This window comes from Periophthalmus magnuspinnatus, chromosome 19 (genome assembly GCF_009829125.3).
Source record: "Periophthalmus magnuspinnatus isolate fPerMag1 chromosome 19, fPerMag1.2.pri, whole genome shotgun sequence".
In the NCBI taxonomy this organism is placed as follows: Eukaryota; Metazoa; Chordata; class Actinopteri; order Gobiiformes; family Gobiidae; genus Periophthalmus; species Periophthalmus magnuspinnatus.
This window is the reverse complement of record NC_047144.1, coordinates 9963972-9988783: the sequence shown is the minus strand read 5'-3', so window position 1 is coordinate 9988783 and position 24812 is coordinate 9963972. Positions and strand designations below refer to the sequence as shown.

General features: G+C 38.2%; 3 protein-coding genes across 5 annotated transcripts; 2 read left to right on the top strand and 1 right to left on the bottom strand.

Moving 5' to 3' along the window:
• Positions 1 to 140: 140 nt before the first annotated feature.
• On the top strand, positions 141 to 6608 carry ghdc (GH3 domain containing). Its single transcript, XM_033984792.2, has 11 exons — positions 141 to 386; positions 567 to 854; positions 1309 to 1505; positions 1768 to 1962; positions 3219 to 3338; positions 3794 to 4091; positions 4774 to 4963; positions 5350 to 5421; positions 5511 to 5644; positions 5894 to 5982; positions 6068 to 6608. Exons 1-11 carry the CDS (start codon positions 302 to 304, stop codon positions 6287 to 6289), a joined length of 1890 nt encoding a protein of 629 aa, XP_033840683.1. The 5' UTR covers positions 141 to 301; the 3' UTR covers positions 6290 to 6608.
• Positions 6609 to 8502: 1894 nt separating this feature from the next.
• Positions 8503 to 17336, bottom strand: plcd3b (phospholipase C, delta 3b). The gene is made up of 16 exons (XM_033984812.2): positions 17073 to 17336; positions 15881 to 15936; positions 15137 to 15248; positions 13863 to 14091; positions 13277 to 13406; positions 12967 to 13192; positions 12216 to 12417; positions 11993 to 12137; positions 11767 to 11919; positions 11497 to 11634; positions 11274 to 11427; positions 10935 to 11051; positions 10501 to 10679; positions 9834 to 9969; positions 9315 to 9464; positions 8503 to 8838 (listed from the first exon to the last, which is right to left on the bottom strand). Exons 1-16 carry the CDS (start codon positions 17155 to 17157, stop codon positions 8678 to 8680), a joined length of 2373 nt encoding a protein of 790 aa, XP_033840703.1. The 5' UTR covers positions 17158 to 17336; the 3' UTR covers positions 8503 to 8677.
• A 642-nt stretch (positions 17337 to 17978) lies between these two features.
• Positions 17979 to 24764, top strand: acbd4 (acyl-CoA binding domain containing 4). Of its 3 annotated transcripts, none has more exons than XM_055229541.1 (11): positions 17979 to 17993; positions 18843 to 18971; positions 19359 to 19479; positions 19566 to 19650; positions 19870 to 19990; positions 20097 to 20165; positions 20527 to 20612; positions 21021 to 21180; positions 23352 to 23581; positions 23661 to 23714; positions 24337 to 24744. In XM_055229541.1, the coding sequence occupies exons 1-11, from the start codon at positions 17984 to 17986 to the stop codon at positions 24460 to 24462; spliced, it is 1191 nt and encodes a 396-aa protein (XP_055085516.1). In that variant the 5' UTR covers positions 17979 to 17983; the 3' UTR covers positions 24463 to 24744. The 3 variants fall into 3 exon arrangements, with proteins under 3 accessions (XP_055085516.1, XP_055085517.1, XP_033840689.1); XM_055229542.1 differs by lacking the exon at positions 17979 to 17993 and adding an exon at positions 18221 to 18287 and having other exon boundaries at positions 24337 to 24764; XM_033984798.2 differs by lacking the exon at positions 17979 to 17993 and adding an exon at positions 18227 to 18392.
• Positions 24765 to 24812: the final 48 nt, after the last annotated feature.

Below are 24812 nucleotides of genomic sequence, written 5' to 3'. Positions count from 1 at the left end.
TAGGTTGTTTTATTTAGCTTATTGCAAAAAAACAAAAACAAAAAAACAAAACAAAAAACACCTTGTATGTTACCTAATGAAAACAAATTTATTTTTGTGGACAACTTTATACGGCTTACGTCATCCTTCTCTAAACCAATCAGTGAAGTCGTTGTGACCCAAACACGGAAGTAGACTACTAAACCATGGATACGAGACTGTAACTTCCTTAGCGATTTTAACCTATAATTTAACTGCTTGTGCGTTTGATTGAACATGTGAGAAAGTAAAGTTGCTACTCTCGTTTCGAAGTGTTTTTGTAATGGCGTTGAGTTGGTTTTATATTGTTCTGGCTCTTTGTTGCGCTATTATATCTTTTGGGATTGCTATTGCGGGCCAGGGCCAAAGTAAGTACACCAAATACTGTATACAAAGGAAATATTGTTTTTGATAATAAATATAGTTTGAGATATTTGACGTTTTGTAACACTGCATGGCAAGATGAACAGAAAGTTATGAGCAAATGAAATGTTGACTAACAGCGCCCTCTTCTGTCCAATACTTGTCATGTCCTTGTGTAACTTCAGTCATACCGTCTCTTGTTGCGGCTGTCGCCCTGAGCGCCACTGCCGGAATGACATTGGTTTTGAAAGAGATCAGCTCGAAATTAGGAGCTGAAAAGCGGCCTGTGGGGAGTGTGCTGAGTCAGTATTTGGCGCTGAAGGTCGTGGGCTGGTTGGGCAGAAGACAGAGGAGAAAAATGGAGGAGGATACGCGCAATGTGGAGCAGGTTCAGGAGGAGACCCTGCTCAAGCGCCTGCGTAAACACGGCGACACTACTTATGGAAAGCAGTACGATTTTAAGTCAATTAGAGGTGAGAGAAAAGTGTGATTTGATTCATATTTGTGGGAATCTTTTGAGTAATGTCATTGTGTGTTTGGCTACTAAAGTCATAGTAGAATGAAAACACACTGACTCACTCAATTTTGGCTCTTTGATTCATGACATGCAGTTTTAAAATATAGACATAATATTGTGTGTATGATGAGAAAAATCACCTAAAACATACATGTTCTATTACATTAACATTCGCTCAGTGGTAGAGGAGCAGCACATGTGCAGAAAACCTTATATACACATGAAATACACTCCCTTCACTGAACAGTTTGAATCAGGCCTCTGTCTCTTCCCAATTTTGCAAAGTTTAAACAAACTTGCAATTTGGAAATCACATTCTTTTCATGAAATTATTGAACTGAAAAAACAAAAGATTTCACCAAACTGTAAGACATTTTCAGATGACTGTGTGAATTAACTTCACTACCCAGACTCTGCTGAGTTTCGCGCCCGTCACCCCATCACCACATATGAGCACTACAGGGAGCTCATACAGAGGATTGCAGCTGGAGAGGAAAAGGTAGTCATCTCTGGGAAGCCCCTCATTTTAGCCATGACCTCTGGGACATCAGGGGCCAGTGCCATGCTCCTCAGCACCAAGGACACCAATACTGAGTTCTTCCTACAAGTAAGTTCAATTACAAATTTAATTTTTGCCATTTCATTTGTTTTTTATTCTATGCTTTTTTTTTTTTTTTTGCTTTTTTTTTTTTATATATATATATATATAGTTTATCGTGTTACTGTATTATTTTTCTGGTGGAAACTAGTACACCTTTATGGTTGACTGGGTGAAATAGTAATGTAAAGTTCATGTCCCCTTTTTCTATAATTGTATTGATATCATCTTTAAGCAAAACATAAGATTTAATCCTACTTCTTTCCATCAGGGAGTGACGGTGTGTTTAGATGCCATGCGAAAAGCGTTCCCTGCCACAGAAAGCCTTCAGCGAACCACCAAGTTTTTTTACACTCCTACCCTGCGCCAGTCAGAAGCTGGTCTCCCTATTGGTCCAAACTCCTCAACACCCGCCTCCTCTCGCCACATGCTCAACTTATATTCAACTCCAGCTCCTGCTTTTGAGGTAAGAGTAAAAACATCACTAATTGTTCACTTGTATTGGAAACCTTTCTAGGCCATTGACATTTATGTTCCCACACATCAGCCCATACAAGAAAACGTATGCTGTACAGTAATAAGGCAATAATAATTACAATGAGCATTTACCATTTACAATATAGTAATAAAATAGCTATGTGCCAGATATAGTCCACACGCATACATCTTTTGTTTCTTTTCAATATAGCAAACAAGAAATTCTGTTAAATGTTTTCTCTAGTAAGCCATTATAATTTGAAATGTGACACATGATTACACACTTAAAGACTCCATTAGGACATTTTAGTTAACCTGACTCATGCCAGATTGATATGTGTGTCATGTGTGTCACTCATACCACTCACAAATTGAGTTCTACACATTATCAATCTGGGATAACACTCACTGAAATTGACTGGAAAACACGGAATGTCATAAAGATTATTTGAACCTGATTGGTTGAAGTGTCACAATGGCAGAACAGAATGAAAAATCAATCAAACTTTTGTTACATCCAATTGAGAGAAAAGCACAGGCATCTTCCCTATCCAAAAATGCACAAAGCTCTTACCTTACCTTACCTAAACATCATTGGTTGAGCGGTCAGATCCACTGATCCATAGGTTGGTGGTGCGATTCTAACTCACACAGATGAATGCTGTCGTTGTGTCCTTGGGCAAGACACTCAACCCACCTCGCCCTCAGTGTCTGCATACACTGGTGTATGAATGTGTGTGTGAATGGGTGAATGGTTCCTTGTTGTAAAGCGCTTTGAGTGCCTTGAAGGTGGAAAAGCGCTATAGAAAAATGTGACCATTTACCATTTACCTTCTGCACGATTTTCACAAACAAAATAGTCTGTATTGACAGTAAAATAGGCTGAAGTATGTCTGTCGGCGTTGCCTGTTTGTTTTGGTTTGCTTGAGAGCTTTGTCTTTGACTTCCACACAAACCTCAGTGCTGCTCTGTGACTGGTGCACCAACCACCTGTTGGACCCTATTGCACCAGCGGGGGCACACCAAGATGGACTTTTGTGAGTTTGTGAATTCATAAATATTGCAAGAATCCTTCTTGCTGTGCAAGGTTACATTTTAGTTGCACACCTATTCCAAAATATCACTATATAAATTGAGGTCTTTGAGTTGGATTTTATCAAATACGTACACACTTACTATTGTATATAGTACAATGGCAACAGACAGTCTCATTATAAAAGTATGGCATCACATTTTGTTTCGTAGGTTCCCAGTGAAAAGGACACACTATATCTTCACCTTCTGTTTGCCTTGAAAGACCCCACCATAGGAACTCTGGAGTCCAACTTTGCTTCAACAATCTTTTATGCATGTGTTGCATTACAGGTAAAGCAATTTGATACACTATTTTCCACAATGACTTTAGTTAAATTTTTGATAGTATTTGGTGGTTACATGTCAGAAACGTCTATATTCAAATTATTACATCAAGTATTTAGATATTTCACTTTAAAACTTTTGTTCATAACTGAATTTTTCTTTTGCTCTATATCAAGTACTGGTATTATAGCACTGACCTAAATCGCTGTAGCTAGTGTGAACTATGCAATACCTTTATCACCTTAAGTTTTCTAAATTTACAACAAAATTTATTAATACAACATGTTTTTAATGATCAAACTATTGCTGATAACATATTGTTTTCTTGGTTCTTCTGTTACCTCACATTTTGTCTACTTGGGAAATACAGAATCCAAGATGTGACTGATAGACCAAAATTAACTTTATTTTGCCTGATGAACTGCGAATTAACAAACTAATTCCTCCTGGCTTTCCTGTAGGAGCGTTGGCAGGAGCTGGTGGAGGACATAGAGCGCGGGACAGTCAGTAAAGCTCTGGCTTTGGATCCCAAAGTGCGGTCCAGACTGGAGGCTCTGATGAAGCCGAACCCAAAAAGGGCGTCCCAGATCCAGGCGGAGATCCAGGATGGAATCAGGGGCATCGCAAAACGCCTGTGGCCCAACCTTAACCTGGTGCTGGCAGTGGACTCTGGCTCCAATCAGATATACGGAGAGATGCTGCGAGACAGCTACTGCCAAGGAGTGCCCTTCTACTCGCCTTTTTACGCTGCTACAGAAGGTGTTGAACTGTTGGATTTGTTTAATAGAAATGGGAGCAGGTAAAATTACTATAAAAATCTGTAGCTCTTGGAGTGGTGGGATGAATATAAAGGCATTGTCAACTTTGTCATTACTATAAAAAATACAACATATTCTTGACTCTCAAGAATCTGGCGAACACGCTTACAAAAGCCACTACTATGATGTCATGATACTAAATGGAATTTTTTTACAGTTACAATCTCCCAGTAACTAGTGTGCTCAGAGGTAAGACATTTGCTTAGTGACAGACAGGAAGACTTGTGTGTGACAGATAATATTATATTTTTCAAAGCTTGTCTATTTATAAGGGCACTAACTATTCTTTTGGGGCCGTGTACTACCTTCTTGGGGTTATTCCAGTGCCGGGAATGTTTCACAGAATGGCTTTAAACTTAGCTTTACGAAATTTATTCAGTAACCAACATTTTTGGCTAAAGATATTCCCTGAAAAAAAACATTGTTATTGTGAATAGGGTCACAGCTTCACAGATCTGGCCTGTAACTTGGTGTCATCTGCTGGTCTTGATGGAGATAGATGGGTTTAATGTTATACTATACTATGGAATATTCTAAACCAATAACATATCCATGGGGACAGATTAGCAAGAAAATTACATAACAGGCATCTACTCTTGTTTTGTGAATGAATTCTCGTGCAGGCCTCATAGGGGTGAACCTGTGGCCAGAGAAGCCCAGCAGACACTACCTTCTGTGCCCACGCTCCATGTTCTGTGAGTTTCTCCCTGAAAGCAGTCTGGATCAGGACAACCCACCCAGTCTGTTAATGCAGGAGGTGAAAGAGAGCCACAACTATGAGCTGGTCATCACTAATGCCTCTGGGCTATACAGGTTAGAGATATTTTTTTTAATAACTATTGCATTTTTCTTTCATATTAAGTGGAAACAAAATACAATAAAAGGTGTATTTTAGTATGTGATGTCACAATATTAGTTTCAGTTTTGTATTCAGTGATCCACAGTCCATCCTCCAGTGCCTGTGACTACGGTTAGATAATATTTAAATATGTTTATGAATGACATTTTTTTTATGTTTGTCTTTCAAATAGCTATTGCTTCTTGTATTGTAATATACAAAATACAGAAGAATTGTATTTTTGTTATATTTGGAATTGTAGAATAAAATAAAAAGTAAGGTTCATTAGTTTTTTGCAAACATATCACATATGAATAATGTACATTTAGGATTGGCACTGTTTAATTTTACATTGTTGCAGATACCGCATTGGCGACATTGTGAAGGTTGTTGGATTCCATAATCAGTGCCCTATCATTGAGTTTCAGTACAGGTATGAAACACATGAATTATTTGATCAGTTTAAAACACACAGTTACAAAACACAGCGAGAGTTATATTTCCTTTCTCTCTATTTGTCAGGCGTGGTCAGATGTTGAATGTGCGAGGGGAGAAAGTGTCTGAACATTTGTTCCTTGGAGCTTTAAAGAAGGTGCTCTCTCAGTGGCCTGGGGCTCAGCTGGTCGACTACTGCTGTGCTGAGAGTGGAATTATGGGTAAAGACATTTTTCCTCTAAGCATTTAGTTTAGTAGTTTAGGTATGTGATTCTGACCATGGACTGTCACTATGTCCTTGGCTCCTCTCACCTGGTATTTTTATTAATGAGCCATTCAAGTTAGCATTCATGTAGCTTACCACTAGTTAAGAATGAATGGATAAGTGTAGCACTTTGAGTAGCTCATAAAGGCATTATTATTATTTGCTAGTTTTGAAGAATTCATTCATAGTATGTATATTTTTATAGGTGACTCCAGTGGTGGCTCAGACCCTCATTACCAGGTGTTTTTGGAGCTCAAAGGAGTTCGTAATCTCACAGAAGAACAGCGCTATAAGGTTAACAACAAATCAGTTTAAATATTTCTATAAATTAATATATTTTAAATAACAATATATGTATTTTCTCACTTTTTATATCTAGTTGGACATTTGCCTGCAACAGGACTCTGCAGTGTACAAGTCTTTCCGTATTAAAGGAAGTATTGGACCAATGCGGGTGCAGCTGGTGGCACCTGGATCCTTTAATGAACTCTCCAAGAAAATGATGTCCTTTTCAAAGACAACACCAAACACTTTCAAAATGCATAGAGTTATTCGAAGGAAAGAGTATGCGGACTTCCTTTTGGGCAAAACACTTTCCTAAAACTTTCATTGGAAGTACATACAAACTCTGATAAGCAGTGAGAATATTTCAAGTGCCTTTTGTAATGCATCGGCTAGATATAAAATAAGTACAGTACAATTATGGCTAAGTTAATGATATTTTATAATAAATTAAATGTTCATGTGTTTATGTATTTATGGGTTATGACGCTGTTTATTAATGCAACTGAACTTACTCTAGACTAATGCCTCAAGTACAGAAAACCAGATTAGCCACACATGAGTGAAAATAATCTTTATTTGAAGATAAAACGCAAGTGCAAACAACATTTTTGCCATAAACAGATGATGACAGCTTCATGACTGTTGATTGTCTTTATTTCAAACATATTCATAAAAGCTAAAATACTTCTTTTAAATAGCCAAAGTACATTGTATTCCTTCCCTGCTAAGTGCTTTCTTTTCTCTAACCTCCATACAGTAATTCAGATGAAACATTACCATTGATGAAAACATAAAACATATATAAATTATTCTTCTCAAGATATGTCCATATACATACAGTGTAAAGCTGTCATTGGTGTAAATATAAAATCATCAGTATCACCTTGCAACAGGAAAACTCTCATAACAACATGTTAAATTATTTACAAAGAGCTTTTGATGCAAAAAATGTAACACAAAGCCCATCAAAACTTTATCGCTTAATTTTGTGATCATTTCATATCAGTATCAAATAATTTCATGAGAGTTTGGCTCTTAAAAGGTGATACGGTTGATTTTTTTTCAGTACACATGTGACAGCACTGGACCGTACAGATATATCACTGATTATCAGTGTGATGGTTTATTTTCTTTATTTCTATAGACTATAACTATAACTATAAATGCACTTAGCCTCTAAGTATTAAAAAACTGGCAAAGATTTTTAATGTAAACTGCTTATATTAACTCATTGCAAGACATTTTTATTTTATATTATTTGCATTGTATATTAATTTAATCTTTATTAATATTTGACTATTTACAATTTATTGATTGGAAAAAAAACTAACTACTACAAACATTAGAAAAGTTAATAATTGATAGATTAAGAATAGAATACAATAGACAAATGTACTGGTTAAAAAATTATACTTTGTTAGTTGCTAAATACTTATAGCATTAGCACTGAGTTTTAAAAGAATATAGCTACCTCTGTCATGCTGTGGTCCCACATAACACCACAAAGCTAATTACTAATTGCTACTTTATGCTGAAAGATCTCTACAACAGCTCGACAGAGCAGACCATTAAAGGGAAAGGGACATGACAAGACAAATATGCAATAAGCTGCGCATTTCAAACCAGCAACAGGATCCTAAAGAGTTAGTTTAAAAGCTTAAAAGGTCAGATATTAACATTGTAAACCATTGATTTAACACTGAAGCTGCCTCTTTTAGTGGTTTGTTTTACTTGGAATTCAACTTGTTCAAGTGTAAAAGTTAGAGTCATGCTTGCTTCATAGTCATTTTTTAAAATACAGTCATATTAATATTAATATCATGCTTATATAACAGCCTCCTCCTAACACTGCATTATCTGTGTGTTTGTATGGCTTCACTTTCGTACTGGAGTATGTGAAGTGTCTGACCTTCAAGTTAAGAGCAGGAAACAGCTGGTATGACCTGACAGTGTTAGGCTTCATAGTTTTTTTATCCCTTTAAAATAAATAAAATAATCCCTTTTTTATCCCTTTAAAATAAATAAAATACAATTTTCATCAGATGTTCTGGATAATTCATATTCAATGAAATTTAAGAAAAAATGGAAAAGTGCACCATGCCATGTTTTTCTAAACTGGTCAAGTTGAAGCCAGTGCCTGGTTCAGACCTGCCTCTTTCATTACATCAGTGTTATTGGCCACTACTGTAAAATGGGCATAGAGAGTATTAATATCTTCTTTGGTGAAGTGCTAAGGTAGTCTGGGTCCAGAATTGTTCTCTCTATATATTCTATACAGGAGATCTTCAGTCTGGTCAACACCCCCTCCTCTATGTCTCATTCTCCGTTCTCTCATTGATGCATGGAGAACGAAGGATCACTTTGGTCATCTGCCAGTTAGAATAAAATCAAACTTCTCTCACTTTAGATTCACAGTATTTAGCACTTCACTCATTGATTCTGCTGAAATACTTTTTTTTTTCCTTTTTCAGTCCCCCTTATTTTGTTTTATTTGGATTTGTTTGTTTTTGTTTGTTTGTTTGTTTGTTTAATCCACCGGTGAACCGTAAGAGGAGAGATAAAATCTGTGCCCATACTACACATATTCCAAGTTATGGAGAAGTGTAGATTTTTGGCTGGCCAGGCCTGTGTTCAGGACTGGTACTCACAGTGTATCACATCCATCACAGAGCCTGTTATGTCCTTTGCTAAGTCCTTTTGCTCTTTAGGACTTAGCCGCAGAGCTCTTGGATGGAGACCTGATGGGGGATCTGCAGGGGCTTCTTGTGCTGCTGATGTTGCACGGGGAGATTTTAGCGTGAATGAAGAGAGAGGCAGGGGACAGACTGGACCCATCCGACTTCAGCAGGCGTACATGGCGGTAACCTGGTGAACATCAAACACACAATATTTTTTTTTGTTATTCATGACTCACTTTTTCTTTAAGAAAAAAATATTTGTCCATGTTGTTCAGGATTATTTTTTTATTTGTTTTGTTGACCCATTTAAGTATTTTTTCATATTTCCTACTGACATTTTTTTTCTTGAAATCACAATGAAACCAGTCTAAAATACTATTCTAAAGATCCACACCAAGTAGCTAAGACACTCCCTCAGAAGGGGGAATAAACTCGGACTAAACCCAGACTAGACAAGGACTAAATCGGGATTAGAAGAGGACAAAACCAGGTCTATATCCTAATTAAATCAAGGCAAGTGTGTATGCAGTCTTAATAAATCTAAATCAATTTAAATCAATTTAGACAAAAATTCTCAAAACATTACAATTCCGAATTTAAGACAATTTATTTAATATATATTTTTCCAGTATTAATCTTCCCGTTTGTAGTTTTGACACAGACCTGTACGTAGACTCATGAAGGGCAGAGTGAATTGTCCTAAGAAGTCATTGGCTGAAGTGTAATCGTGGTCCTCCACCATGAAGCGAACCAAGGCCAAGTCTGGAGCGTGAACCGTGAAGTTAAAGGTACAGTCCCAGCGAGGATTAAAACCTGGAGGAATGTTTGGAAAAGGAAGTATTTTAACCTACTCCAAAGCTGATATTTACATAACATAATAGATAACAAACAAAATTAATGAACTAAAACAGCCTTATGGGTCATTATGTGTGATTGTAAATTCGGGGCGGGGTATGCAAAATAATAAATAAATCAAATAAATAAATAAATATCACCGATCAAGGACTGGAAAATAAATTGTGCGTGTCACTGGGAAATTTGTTGGTTCATGTTGATGTCTTATTGATGCATTTTAAAAGTAATTTCATTTCCAGAAGAAATTAATTCAGACTTTTATTTCTTTTAAACATTGTTAAGTAAGATCAAGTTGTAGCTAAAAAAATCATCAGTATTAATACATACCATTATTCTCAACATAAGTAGTCTTTTTCTTATTGTTGTCGATTGGAAGGCCGTGTATTTCAACCCACACCTGCGGATCCACTATAGATGTTGGTTTATCCCATTCAGGTTTAGGCAGTTGTTGAGCTGAAATAATCTGGAGTTAAAAAAAAACAACAAAAAACACAAATGACAAAGTGTATATATAACAATCTGTGTAAATATTTCTGTATATTTGTCCTTATTTGACACATTTTTAACTATTGATCACTATTATTATTTAGAGTAGCCTTAATAAAGCATGAACAAAGACTCAATTCATAATGAACAAATGGTTTATTAAGAATTAGTAAGCTTATTATCTTAGTAACTACTTAATTAAACCCCTGAACTACTTAATTAAACCCCTGAACTTTTGACTTAATTAAACCCCTGATTTTTAACTCCTAGCCCTAATCCTTTAATTAAGTAGTTACTGAATCATTCTTAATAAACTATATGTTCATTACAAGTCTTAAATCTTTGTTCATATTTTATCAAGACTCATTAAAGTGTAGTAAATATAAAAGTGGTAGCAAAGGGCTTTTGAATTGTATTTTTGAGCTACTGTATCCAAGTAATTTCCCTTGTAGGTTTTCAAATTTAATAATTCAGTTATTACACACTATGTTACAGCAAGAAATCTTACCCGGACAGTGAGCAGGAATGGTTTATGGCCCGGACCACCCCCCACATTCTCAGGGTTAAAGGTCGTGTCTGGCTGGCACATGAAGGGGGGCTTCAGGATGTATCCACACTGACCGTTCTGGAGAAACCTGCCCCGGTTCAAGTCCATCTGCTCACCAGGAGTCTGGAAGTTTAGAGCCACTACAAAACACACACAAAATGTTTTCATATACCAAAAATATACTAAAAAAAGTCTGTTACAATTACATTATATTACTTCAATATCATGTTCAATAAATGTGTGATGAACAATATTATTTTGAAGTAAGTAGTAGTTATCATCTTCATTGTTATTTGTAGTTTTCTGTTGTTGTTGTTTTTTTTTGTAGCAATATATCGCACTTTTAAATTTGCGACAGGTCTGTAAATGATGTACATAATATGTATTTTACTAACCCATGTGACAGCCTCCGTTCCACATGTCCTGGGGGTTGTAGTTGGACGACTGGAGGCGCTGGCCTGAAGGGTAAATTCTGCTGAGCTGGTGACTGTTGTGACGAACAAAGTGCATCCCTGTAAAAGGTTTATTATTAATATGATTTTCCTTATTTAAAATTTGGACTGAGTAGTAGTAGTCTGCCACCTGCTTGGAATCTTCCACAGAAGGACACTAAACTTATCTATCTTGCATTTATTTATTTACAATTTTATTGCTCAAATATACCTTTAAAAAGCAATAACATCACCATACAGACAAGCAGGTGCACCTTTATGTGAGATTCAAATGTGTCAGACCTGTTTCTTTGATGAGTCTTAAGGCCTCGCTCTCGGAGAAAGAGGACACATGGCTCTCGGGGTCTCTGGCGGCCTGATCAAAGCCTTTAAAGGGAACACTCCGGGTGTACAGCACCAGCTCCGACAGCTCTGGGCTCAGTTTGGAGGCTGCTGGCTGAGGTCACAAACAAAAACACTGTGATATTCTACAGGTCGCGCCCTAGTACCACACACAGGCTTTTACCTTCCGCTCCACTCTCTGTGTTTTAGACCTGGCATCCTTCTGACTCTCTTCATCTGAGGAGCTGAAGTCTGAGGCACTGTAGTGGTCCTCTCCTGAACTCTCCCTTTTCCCTTTAATCAAGACTTTCCCTTTAAGATCCTGGAATGCAAAAACATAACTGTGAGTATTACAAATGAAAACATGTAAAAGTGAGTAAGATTTTTGCAATCAATAGTTACATAATTATAAATGTTACACCAGTGGGGACTATGTCTGCACGGGCACAGTTACCTCAGGGGCGGGCAGGTAGCGGGTGTCCCAGCCCTTTAGGGGCTTGGTGAGCAGTTTGTCTCCCAGGATGGTGCGCAGTTGTCGGGCCATCACAGTCTGCTGCTCCACACTGCAGTGGTTCTCCAGTGACAGAATCACAGGGTAAGGCGAGGCCTGTGTGACACATAAGGGGTCTCTTACATGCTCTGAAGTATGGATAGAGTTTTTACTGATGTCCTCCACTCACTTTGAAGGCATACTCATTGATAGTTTCAATAACTTCATCAAAGGGCACTTTGGAGGTCAGTGTGTGTCCATGGTAAATGACAGGCTCTCCCTTCTCTCCATCCCAACAGTCCAGCTCCACACAACGACAGCCTTGGTTCAAAGCTCTGTTAAACATATATGATTTACAGACTTACAATAGAAAAAAGGATATGAAAGTGCTGATCAAACTGTCTCTAACTGACCGAATATAAGGCTCAGTACTGCTGTCTCCGGTCAGCTGGTCCTTGGTGAGGTAGGTGTTGTGTGAGGAGGAGATAAAGTAGTGGGACAGAGGGTGGTTCATGTCCTGGTAGACCCGAGCGTGGGCTGGGTCAAACACACAGTTCTCTTTGGACAGCATGTACATGGTGAAGCCATTAGGGGTCATGAAGTGGTTCTTCTGAGCTGTCAAAGCAAAATACATGTTTCATATTTCCAGTAAAGAAGGGTAAATAGACATAAATAGATATATATATTTTTTAATGTAATTACGTTAATGGTACACTTAATAATGCAAGAGTTAAAGAGTGCCCTCTTGTGGTGAAACTCATCTAGCAGTTCGATTGTATGAGATGTAAATTTTTAGTTCAAGTGCTATTTTTATGTGTCCGTGACCACAAGTCTGAAAGTTGTTGTCTTGAGTGTTAATATGAAAAATGAAACAACACAAATATATATCTACTTTTGTAAATGACCTTCCTGATCCTGTCAATGAAGCAAACTGTTCAAAAGGGAACAGTCTGGGTAGAAAGGTCATGAACTGAAACTTCTTGTTTCAGAATTACATAACATCACACAAATCACAGCAGATCACGTGATGAATGAAGAATGATTTACTAAAGTTAGTGAGAGAACTATAAATCTACATTATATCATTTTACCATCATTAGTTTAATTGCCTGTTGCACATATTCTCATGGGCCCTTCCTATGGACTGCATTTAAATGGCCCTACCCCAGGGGTTGAGCTCGTAGGTGAGGATGAGGCTCTGAGCGTGAGTCACAGAGGCGTCCTCCTCTTGGTCCTTGAGGAACTCTCGCAGGTCCACAGTGGAGAGCACACAGCCATTTGCAGAGTACTGAATGAAAACCGCGTCCAGCTCCGGTCTCCTGAGCAGCTCCCTGCAGAAGATTTCGATCTCCCCATGGTCCAGGCGCCCGTCAGCCGAGCGATCACACTTCTGCAGAACACAAACATTAAACAAACATTACAGAAAGTGCTTTTTTAGTATAGAAAGAACCCAACAGAGTGTGTGAGTGAATACCTGAAAGAGGCTACGTGCATACTGTTCATTGAGGTCAATGTTGATCATCTGCAGTAGGTTTTGCACTTCATCATAGCTCATCTTATCATCATGGTTCTGGTCAGCTCGGTTCAAGTAAGCATGGATCCAGGTGGAAAAGGCATTAAGGTGTTTATTTTATAGTCAAGTCATGACTGAAAAATACAGAGGTCTGGATATTGGTCATGGCCATGGTAAATGGTCGAAATTTTATATAGCGCTTTTCCACCTTCAAGGCACGCAAAGTGCTGTACATCAAGGAACCACTCACCCATTCACACACACTTGCACACACCAGTGTAAGCATGACACTGGGGTCTAGGAGGGTTAGGTCTTGCCCAAGGACACAACAACAGCATTTATCTGTAGAAGCTGGAATCGCACCACCAACCACTGACCATCTGACCACTCAACCAATGATTTTTATGTGGAAATTGGAAACAATAACGTTTGGATCAGAGGACAAACTCTCTACCAACTGAGCTTTTGGTGCTTCTGGTATAAAAAAAAGTATTAACTATTCGAGATGTTTTGTGATTATCACAAACAAGTGAGTTGTAAAGGATATTGGTCGAGTTTCTCCTTCTGTGTCATGTTCTCCACTCGTTCTTGCAGAGTGCGGATGCCCCGAGCCCAGCGCTGGGCCTCCTCTTGACTGGCACACAGCAGGTCCAGACTTTTACGTGGCCCTTTGAAAACCACGGTAAGGCAGTGGTTTTCAGGGACAGAGTCAACCATGCGACGCAGGACTTCAGACTGACAGCCTTCACGGACACACTCTACCTCCAAGACAGAGACTGAAGATGGAAGAAAATCTTTTTGGTCACAAATATCATTGTTAATGCTCATAACATTGGGGTGAATTATTTTCCAAGATATTTAAATCTATTTAACCTGTTCCTAGCTTTTACAAAACTTTTGGCACATCCCTAGTATATGTATGAATGAATTTGCTGGCCACAAGTATAGCTATGCAGATGGAGATAAAAAGATGGGACTCCCATGGCTCTTTACAAGTTTTCAATAGACAAAATATTTTCTAATTAGATAAAGTGTAGAGGTCTGATTTTTGTCACAAAGTTCTGATATTACAATATACATTGTGGTGAGGAAAAAAAAAATTTATGAGTAAAAGTTGGGTACTTTAGCTTTACTTCAGGTTCAACAGGTGTGTAATAACATATTCATAATGTCAGTTTGTATTTGATGTGACTGTAGCAATTTACATTGTTGTTTTTTAGCATTTCTGAGTGCAGAACACCCATGTTGTTTTCAGTTATACTACATTAACGAAAACATATCTGAAAATGTAGACAGTGGCCTATTGTTCAACTTGGCAGGCTTCTTAAAGTTTGTGGGTTAGGTAGTGTATGTTTGTTATCAGCGGGTCTTGATTTGATATGCACTGTTGAAATTGTTCTTTTACATTTAACTGTACGTATGTAGGATGTAGTCAGGAAAACTTGCAGAAAGTGAAGGCAGCAGAACTCCAGGGCCGGTACATGAACCACAGTGACATCTGCTCATTACGTCTGCCACAACCACCAACCACTCCCTGCAGCATCTCCTATAATCTACCCGATCAAGCCAAAGCATCACTCGGGACTTATGCTGGAAATAGCCACTCTGCCTCTGTAATCAAGAGTTAACCCTGGCCGGGTCTGCACTAGCTCTAAGTAGCAGCTTTAGTTTACACACCCAGTCTCTCAGTGCACTTTCTAAAAACAGAGAAATTCTAATTTTATAGATGGTTTTGTGGCTCGGACCTCACACAGTCTGTTGGATGGCATGGTTGACCGTGCAGAAAAGAGCAAAGTAACAATAACAATGATTATTACTCACAGGACTGCTGCTCTTTGGCTCGACTGGACGTTTTATGGGACTGGCACCAAACCGTGACCCCATCCTCAAGCAGCCGAAGACTCCTGTGCTTCTGCCAGTGAGGCGACCGCACCTGACATATATACTGTACATTTTAACATACTCTACATAAGAATTCATAACAGTGCACACCAAAATCTGATCATTGTCTAATTTATGGAGATGAGATTTTTGAAATTTAAATAAATGACATCTTATGTGAGTAATTGGATTTCTTGCTAATCGTTCACACCTGAACAGGTTTTGACAAGGAAAATTATACAAAAAAGTTATCTTAAAATTCATTGCACTTCCAAGTACATGACTTTAAAAATCCACTGATCAACCAACACATGTGTTTTTCATTATCAGATCTCTTTTGCAGTTGTAAATACATACCAGTAATCAGGTGTAATTATTGGGTTTATCTGACCTATTTTTATCAGCTTTTTATTGGCCATGTAAATGCATCCACAGTAAATTTGTCTTCTGGTTAAATGTAGGTCACTTGAATCCAGAAATAACTGCAAAATGATTTCACTTGACTAGTTCTGAGTGTGGGATTCCACATGGACGTGCAGAATGTTTCATCTATGATTGGTACATGACGCCATATTTTGGTATTAGCAGCAGGTTCCTAAAGTGTAATTGAATGTGTGAATGCAGAAAATATGTAACAGTCATAAACTTGCATTGTCTTAAAGTGCACCTCCTAATATCAGTTACCTTGATCAGACTAGACCCCTGGAGCATGTGCTTCACATCTTCATCATCCTGGACTCCTACACACGGACACACAAGAGTAAGAATGCACAATATATTGAAAAAATATTAATTTTGCAATATTGGTTGACACAGTACTCAATATCACAAGAAAATAGACATATTGCAGATGTTACAGAAATGTACGTTTTTAGAAAGTAGGACAAAATTATTATTATTATTATTCATGATTTTCCTTTTTTACTTTGACTTAGTTTAAGTAGTAAATGAGGCCATGTACATTTTTAGTTTTGTTGTTTTTTTGGCATTTAACTGAACTTATTGTGCCAAAAAGTATATTCAAATATCACAATAAACAATAAACTCCCAATACAAAACAAATACTCAAATCAAATGTTGCAACTTTTTCTCATGTGGCAGAGCTCTCCATAAGATTTAGACACATGGGTGAAGGGGGGCAGGAGGGGTCCCTTACAGCGCCTGCTCCACTTCATATATTGAGGGGTGGGGTTCTGCTGCCGTTGATGACAAGGTTTAGACCAGAGGCTAAAACAGAACAGGGAGTTCTGAGAGACCACAAAGAACCATCTCATTAGGTCAAACTAAACGCTTTCATCAAGAAAACTCATGTAAGGAGCACACTGTAGTTTGTAGTTTAAAAAGTAAATAGGAAACTCCAATCAAATTATGATATTGTTCTGGCTTTAAGCTGTTTCCAAACCCAACTAGCTGTTTCCAGTAAATGAATAAGATAATTATGTGATATAAATGTATTGGGAAATGTTTTAAAGTGACTATCAGTGTTAAGATATTGTCAGGAAAGGTCGCTCTTCTTTCTACTCTGTTGCATTCATTTCTGTATGCTTTTTTTTTTAATCAGACAAGCATTATTTATAATACTCCTACTGGAGAAAGCCATAGCCAAAATAATAAATTAATCAACAGTTATTCTACCCAATGACGCCCCATTTCTACAGAACGGTTGTGCATACAGCGTACAGTCTTAAATTACATTAAGGGCCACTCACTCACAATAAACTAGAATGCATTTCCAATCTGGATGTGAATATCTCAAACAATTGTCGTCTTTTGCTCCTATTCTTATCAGAGGCACTGGAACAAGGGGGCGGGGAAGATAACGGGACTAAACTCAGCTCTTCTCCGCTCCACGGGCCCCGTCACTGCGAACACTCACCCAGGTTTCGTAGAGGATCAATGGCCTTCTGGGACGTCCCGGTGCCGTCTTTAAGGGCTGATGCTTTCTTTTTGTTTCCCAGCATTATTCCTGGTTGCGTGTCTGTTTGTAGAGAAAGCGCCGTTGAAAACCATGCAGCCTCGCTGAGGTCCGGTGTGCTGGAGCTAGCGCATGAGGTCCCCGCGGAACCCCGACTCTTGTGTAGGGGCCCTGGGTTTTATTATAGAAGCCAAACCCACAGCTGATGTCAAAGATTTACGCACAGCCACTAGATCAACCTCAACAACTCAGCGCATCCGGAACTGGGCTTTCACAATAATATAATCCAAGAGAACGAGAGGCAAACTTGATTTATTTTAACAGATTGCGCCTTTATTAAAGATTGAAAAATATACAATAACAACTTAGCCTAAACGAATTACCGTTAACCCTAACGGTAAACGTTAGGGTTACCGGTAATTAAAAATATATATCCTTGAAAGTAAAGAGCCTTATTTAATAATATCAGCCTAACGATCTCGAGTGTTCTAGGCCAATCTTTCTGCAATTGTTCATTTATTCAGCTATACTCAATATTACTACTACTACTACTACTACTACTACTACTACTACTACTACTACTACTACTACTACTACTACTACTAATAATAATAATAATAATAATAATAACAACAACAACAACAAAAACAACAACAACAACAACAACAATAATAATAATAATAATAATAATCGTCGTCGTCATCATCATCATCATCAACATCATCTGTGGTTACATCATTGACACAGATTTATGTAAAAGGTTCGTGGCTCCTGGACAGGCCATTGAACAGTGTATATTAGTATTTTATTCTGAAGTATTTCCTGTTTTCTAGCGTGGACCAAATGCAAAACGGATTAACTGAGGCGCATCCATGGTGCATGGTCTGTCTCTTCTTCTCATTCCATTATAGACTAATCTTTTCAGCTCACTATATTACATTTACTGGCACTAACCCCTAAACCTACAAAAAAAAAAAAATGTTGTTCATTCATAAAAATAATCCTGTAGTTGCATTTTATGGTCATGTTAAATAGAGTCTGACCATTAACCTATGTTATAACTTTGTAATGAGAGTTTGAGTCACGTGGTGGTCACGTGACGCGACAGACACGGAAGTGTCGACTATAAACGCGTAAACAGAATCAATCAGCTGAAGTTCAAACAGTTTTCAAAGTGTAAGTTAGGCCGTCCACCTCCCTGTGTATTCATTCTGCTTATTTAGAGCTTATAACTGTGGGGTTGAGCAGCTATGACTGGAAACAAACCCTGCAGCGAGTAAGGTGAGATAATGTCAGTGATTATTACTCACACAAGCTAAAACCATACGCTAAACACCGAGTCAAGAGATTTTAATATTGTGCAATTGTGTATTGTGCAATTACTTTTTACCTCCATCCGTTTTTAAAGAAATCGTCAGACAGTGAGTCAGGCTGATGTTAATGGTAGTTGTGGACTTAAGACGAGTTACTGCATTCTGGAGGGCAGCAAATGAAGGACAACTCATTGCTCTTTGACATTACCTCTCTAAATCCCTTTAGAGTCATTGTATTGTTAGGTGTTTGATTAGAATTAATTTTATGCTTATTACCTCTTATTACTCTTTTACTGCATGGTTCGTGTACAGTCTGTTAATGATTGCATACACATCGGCTTACCGCAATTTTACAATTTACTGATCACTCGGTTACACATATCAACTGTATCATTTTATCTTGTTTGTTTACTTTTAGGGCCTAATGAGTTGCTCCATTCAGGCCTCCCCTGTGTCATGCCTGTACCAACTATGGCGGAGCCTGTACTCGACCACGAGCGGCGCTTCCAGGCTGCCGTGGATGTCATCCACAACCTCCCCAAAAATGGTATTTGCTCAGTTCTGCCCTTAGAGTCTGTTCTCAGGGTATGTCTTTATGTAATATCAGTTGTTGATCTCTATAGTCAGATAATCAAAACGTTGCATAATACTTCGAATATGGGATTTTCAAAAGAAAAAAAAAAAAAAAGATGTTGGTGTAAACATATAGCTTTGTTCACTTATAGACTTGCAGTGTGTGGAAAAATATAACTCTTCTTTCAAAACTATTGCAGAAGTAACAGTAAAGTGACTGGAAACTACTCTGAAGGACATTTTAAATAGTTTCTCAAATAAATTACCCTAAGTAAATGTTCTGCGTGTGAGCTTAAACATTACTGCTGTATATTATAAAGTATGAGAGTAAGGCCCAATACTGTTTGTTGCTGTTGTTCAGGTTGCTACCGGCCATCATACGAGGTAATGCTGCGCTTCTACAGTCTGTACAAGCAGGCTGTGTGTGGACCATGCGAAGTACCTCGCCCAGGCTTCTGGGACCCTGTTGGTCGATACAAATGGTTGGTTTGCCAAGAGCCCCTTTCATAATTTCCCAGTCTCAATTATGCAACAAGCTCATGAGGTCCTCTCCATTATGTTTGTGCAGGGATGCATGGAACAAATTGGGCGAGATGGAGAGAGAAAGTGCCATGGCGGCATACGTGGATGAGATGAAAAATGTTGCTCAGGAGGTATTTGTCATGATAAAAGTGTATTAATAGTGCAGTAAACAGCTAGTTGAGCAGGGGCATAGTTTTGGTTTGTATTATTGTTTGTGACATTTGTTTGTCTTGTTGGTCTGTTTATTTTGTATTTTATTTGTTGTTAAATATTCTAAAATATTCATGAACATTTAAATTAAAAATGCAGTAAATAGGAGAGGTGTGTTAACTGTGCATCTGCTGACTCAGGTCATTGACACAATGCCAATGGATGAGAAGACAGCCTCTCTCTTCCACCACTTTGAGCCGCTCTACCACGTGATCCACGACATGCCCAGGCCCCCACAGTCTCTTCTTGTGTTACGAGAAGGTCACAACTGTACAATGATTACATAACTTCAGCTTTAGTACAATTCATACAGCATACACAAAAATTACATAATGATTATGAACTTTATGGATTTGTGTCTCTACAGAACTGACGGAAAAAAACAGAGCCAAAGATGAGTCTGAAACTGCACCTCTTATTGACAGTGTGTGCCATGGTAAGATTTGCCAGCTCATCTCCTCAGGTGTCTGAATCCCATGAGCTAGGGTTAGTTTTATGACAGTTTATCTTGGGGACACTGTCTCACAAACCCTTACATTGTTAATGCATACATTTTTGGGAGTATGCGCGGCTTAGGATAGGTCATCATGTTGATGAAGTAAAAACAAACCAAAGATGAAAGCTGCTAATTATTAGATGTTTGACAGTGTGCAGTGGTCAGATTTTGTCACTCAGTGGTGCTTTTATAATAAAGCAGAGAAGGATGTGTCTAAAACATCCGTTTTTGTTTTATTCTTAATGTTCATAAGTCTTATCAGTAGAAGGACCACTCTCACCTGTACTCCTGTGTGCTGCAGACTCGGGCCTGTCCGAGCCTCTGGTCCTAACGAGCGACTCTGAGAGTGAGATTTTCTGTGACTCAGTGGAGCAGCTAGACACCAAGGTAACAAAAGTGTAGGCTAGGCAGTTTGATAACTTGAGAGACTTATTTGAATGATTAATATGTTTTATGTATATTTTTTGTTTAATCAGGTGACTATAAACCCAATAATATAATTTAGCATTTTACCAAAACAACAATTGCTATAGTTTATATCTCTCACCTTCTGTGACAATATTTTTTTTTTCATATTGTGATATAGTGCTTCTGTTTAATGCAGCATTATACTCAAACACAGACTCTTTTCTACGCCAGCTCCTATTGGTCAGCCTGTCATGCTCATAAATTGTGATAAAATCAAGATTGTAAGCTAGGCTCTAAAAAAATGTGATATTATGTATTTAACGTATTGGTCAACATTGAAATGTGTATCACCTGAACATCATGTACTAAATGTCCCTATTTTTGCAGGTCTTAAATGGCTTCTATGAGAGCCACCCTAAGAGCCTAGTGGAGAAGAAAGCAGACGGTCGACAGGCAGGGGCTGGTGAGGGAGGAGAGGGTGCCCGGGACAAAAGAGGACCAATGAGAAGCCGGGATGGTGGACGAGATGCTTCTCACTGGAGAGAACGTAAGCTGCAGAGGGATGTTACTGAAGCAAACGGGACGTAGATGTACTTAACTAGGCTGATCAGACAGGGTTTGTGAAGTCAGGCTACGTGCTCAGAGGAAATAGGCCATGTCTCCTGTGAATTATTTTCAGGAAATACCAAGAAAAGACAGATCCAATGAAATAAAAGTGTTCCTATTAGGTTATCCTCCATTCTTAGATAGGTGATTGAATGTTTTGTGCAAAGGATAGAATTTCAGAATTACACTTTCTTTCTTACTAATCTAAAAAAGAAGGGGGGGAACCATAATTGTAACAAGTGGAAAAAGTTGGAATCACAATTTATGATTGGGTGCAATTGCAAACATTTAAAAATAATAGAATTTCATTTGCAATTAAATCGCATGTCTTCACTGTAATCCTGCCGTTTTTCTGAATTGATTTGCTTTAATCAGTTAAGCAATTTATTTATACTGGAAACCAGAAGTTTACATACACTATATAAAAAGACACATATGCTTTTTTCTTTCTGCTTGACATGATATCAGACTAAACTTTTCCTGTTTTAGGAAAATTAGCATTGCCCAAATTAATTCTATTTGCTAAATGCCAGAATAATTAGTGAAGGATTTTTAAGACAATTGTTTTATTACTTTCTTCAAAGTCAGAAGTTTACATACAGTAAGATTACTATGCCTTTAAACTATTTGGGAAAACTCAGATGATGATGCCATGTCTTTGGAAGCTAATGACAGGTTTAGTGACAACATTTGAGCTAATTAGAGACACACCTGTGGATATATTTGAAGGAACACCTGAAACACACTGCTTCTTTGTGTAACATATGGGAAAGTCAAAAGAAATCAGCCAAGATATCAGGAAGAGAATTGTGGACCTGCACGAGTCTGGTTCATCCTTGGGTGCAATTTCCAGATGCCTGAAGGTGCCACGTTCATCTGTTCAAACAATTATACACAAGTATAAACAATATGGGAATATCCAGCCACCAAACTGCTCAGGAAGGACACGGGTTCTGTGTAGCAGAGATGAAACTGCTTTGGTCCAAAATGTGCAAATCAAACCAAGAACAAAAGCAAAAGACCTTGTGAAGATACTGGCTGAATCTGATAAGTGTCATTATCCACAGTGAAACGAGTACTGTGCAAACATGGGCTGAAAGGCCACTCTGCCAGGAATTACTCCAAAAGAAAGAGATTGTTTGCAAATGCACACAAAGACAAAGACCTTAATTATTGGAGACGTGTCCTGTGGTCTAACAAACATAAAATTGAACTGTTTGGCCTTAATGAGCATCATTACATTTGGAGGAAAAAGGGGTAAACTTGCAAGCCTGAGCTCACCATCCCAACTGTGAAATACAGGGGTGGCAGCATCATGTTGTGGGGTTGTTTTGCTGCAGGAGGGACTGGTGCACTTTACAGAACAGATTTCTTGAGGAAAGATTAACACATGTCAAGACATCAGCCAGGATGATCAGAAGCATACTGCCAAACTGGTTACAAAGTGGCTTAAGGATAACAAAGTCAATGTTTCAGAGTTGCCATCACAAAGCCCTGATCTCAGTTGTATGGGAAATTTATGGACAGACCTGAAAAGACCTGTGAGAGCAAGGCTTTGCTCAGTTACACCAGTTCTGTCAGGAGGAATGAGCCAAAATTCATGCCAACTACAGTGAGAAGCTTGTGGAAGGAAATCTCAAACATTTGACCCAAGTCATATAGTTGGCAATGGTACTAAATACTAATGAAATGCATGTAAACTTCTGACTTTGAAGAAACTAGAAAAATCCTTCTCATTATTCTGGCATTTAGTAAATAGAAATAATATTGGTAATCCTAATTGACCTAAAACAGGCAAAGTTTAGTCTGATTTCATGTCAGACAGTGAGAAAAAAGTGTAGCGTATACACTTTTTTATAGTGTATGTAAACTTCTGGTTTCAACTTTATCTTCTCTAAAAATGTTAATGATCTTGGACAATTTTAAAATGTGAACTGAATCTTAGTATTAATGCATAGTTTGCAAATCTAATCACAACTTGCAGCTAACCCTTTCTCCAAAATCGTTCAGCCATATCAGCAATGTAAAGAATCAGTGAAAACATTACACATCAGTAGTGAGGGTATAGTTAGTAGCTATGTGTATGTAACTAACCCTCTGTGGTCTTTGCAGGTGGACTGGCAGAGGGCGGTATGAGGCGTCTGGGTCCCCATGGCAACAGGGGCGTGGGTGGAGGGCATGGAGGGGGTGATGGAGGCGATGGAGGGGACCGCAGAGGATCCTGGGGCAGCCATGAGGCTCAGCTCCAGCAGCAGATTGTACTGGCCCTGCACAGGCTTAGAGAAGACATGAAGAGTGTGGGGCAGCGTCTAGAGATGTTGGAGCGGCTGGCAGCATCAAATGTGAGAATCGCATACATTTGCTTGACTGTGATGTTGTCAACTGATATATTGACTTAACTTAACGTACTGACTGTTTTAGGCCCTGGGGTCAGAGGAGACTCCATGTTGGCACTGTCCAGGCTGTATGTGTGAGGTAAGACTTTCTATTTATATCTTACAACTTGTTCATATTGATTGTGCAGTCAGTAGTTTATCCTTGATGTCTTGAAACCTTGCTCTTGCCATGTAACAGTATTTCTGCCACATGTAATGATAGTAGTCTAAATGAAAATATTGTTTTTCTGTACTAGTTTAAATCATCTTAAATTAAAAGAAAAAAGGCACATTATGTAACCTTTCCAGTGGAGATGTTATTGCTTTGCCTAGAATGTTCCACAATATGGCATTAAAGTACCTTAGTGGAGACAAACAGGTGATGCCTCCGGGCCAAGTTAGATCTGTTTAGAAATGGCCCCAGTCTTGTTTTTCCAAGTGATTTTCTTAGCAATAATATCACCTGTAATTGAAAAAAATGCATGTAGAAGTAACTGCCATACTGTGTAACATTCCGGGCAAAGCAATAAGATCTCCATGGAGACAAGTGGGTGGCAGACACCAGACTAGAAAAAGTTACACAGTGCATCTTTTGGTTTCTTTATGTCTTATCACGGTTTTCATAGTACATTTTAGGCAAAGTTCACGTTTTATTTTATGCTTTTATTTTATGTTTTTTCTCTTTTCTTTGCTCTTCTGATTTATGATTTGGTTTAAATCAGGAGAAGTGGTGGCCTTTTGATGTGTCCCTCCCAACACTGCTGGCCTTCCTGGTGTGGCCCTTCGTCGCTCAAGGGCTGCTCTCCCTTCTCAGAAAAGGCAATCACAGAAGAAGAATCTCTTCATGAAACAGTCATATTATCATTAATCTGAAAGGACTGGTCCATTTAAACAGTCTGTGTATGTTCACCATTATAGGTAATGAATGATTGAGTCATAACTTTTGGACATTTATATCACTGACCATTGAAGTTTTAAAAAGGGCCATTGCAATAAGCTGAATGTGGCTGGTAGTTCTGTAATATCTCTGATTTGTGTCAACAAGCACAGTATATTCTAAGAATACTCATTACAACATTTCCATGAATATTTCAAAATTACACACTGTGTGTGTAATTTTGAAGTATTCAGCACTGCTGAATAAATGTTAATTTGAAAAAATATAACAAATAATGTTCAACTTAATTTAGGTTTGCCT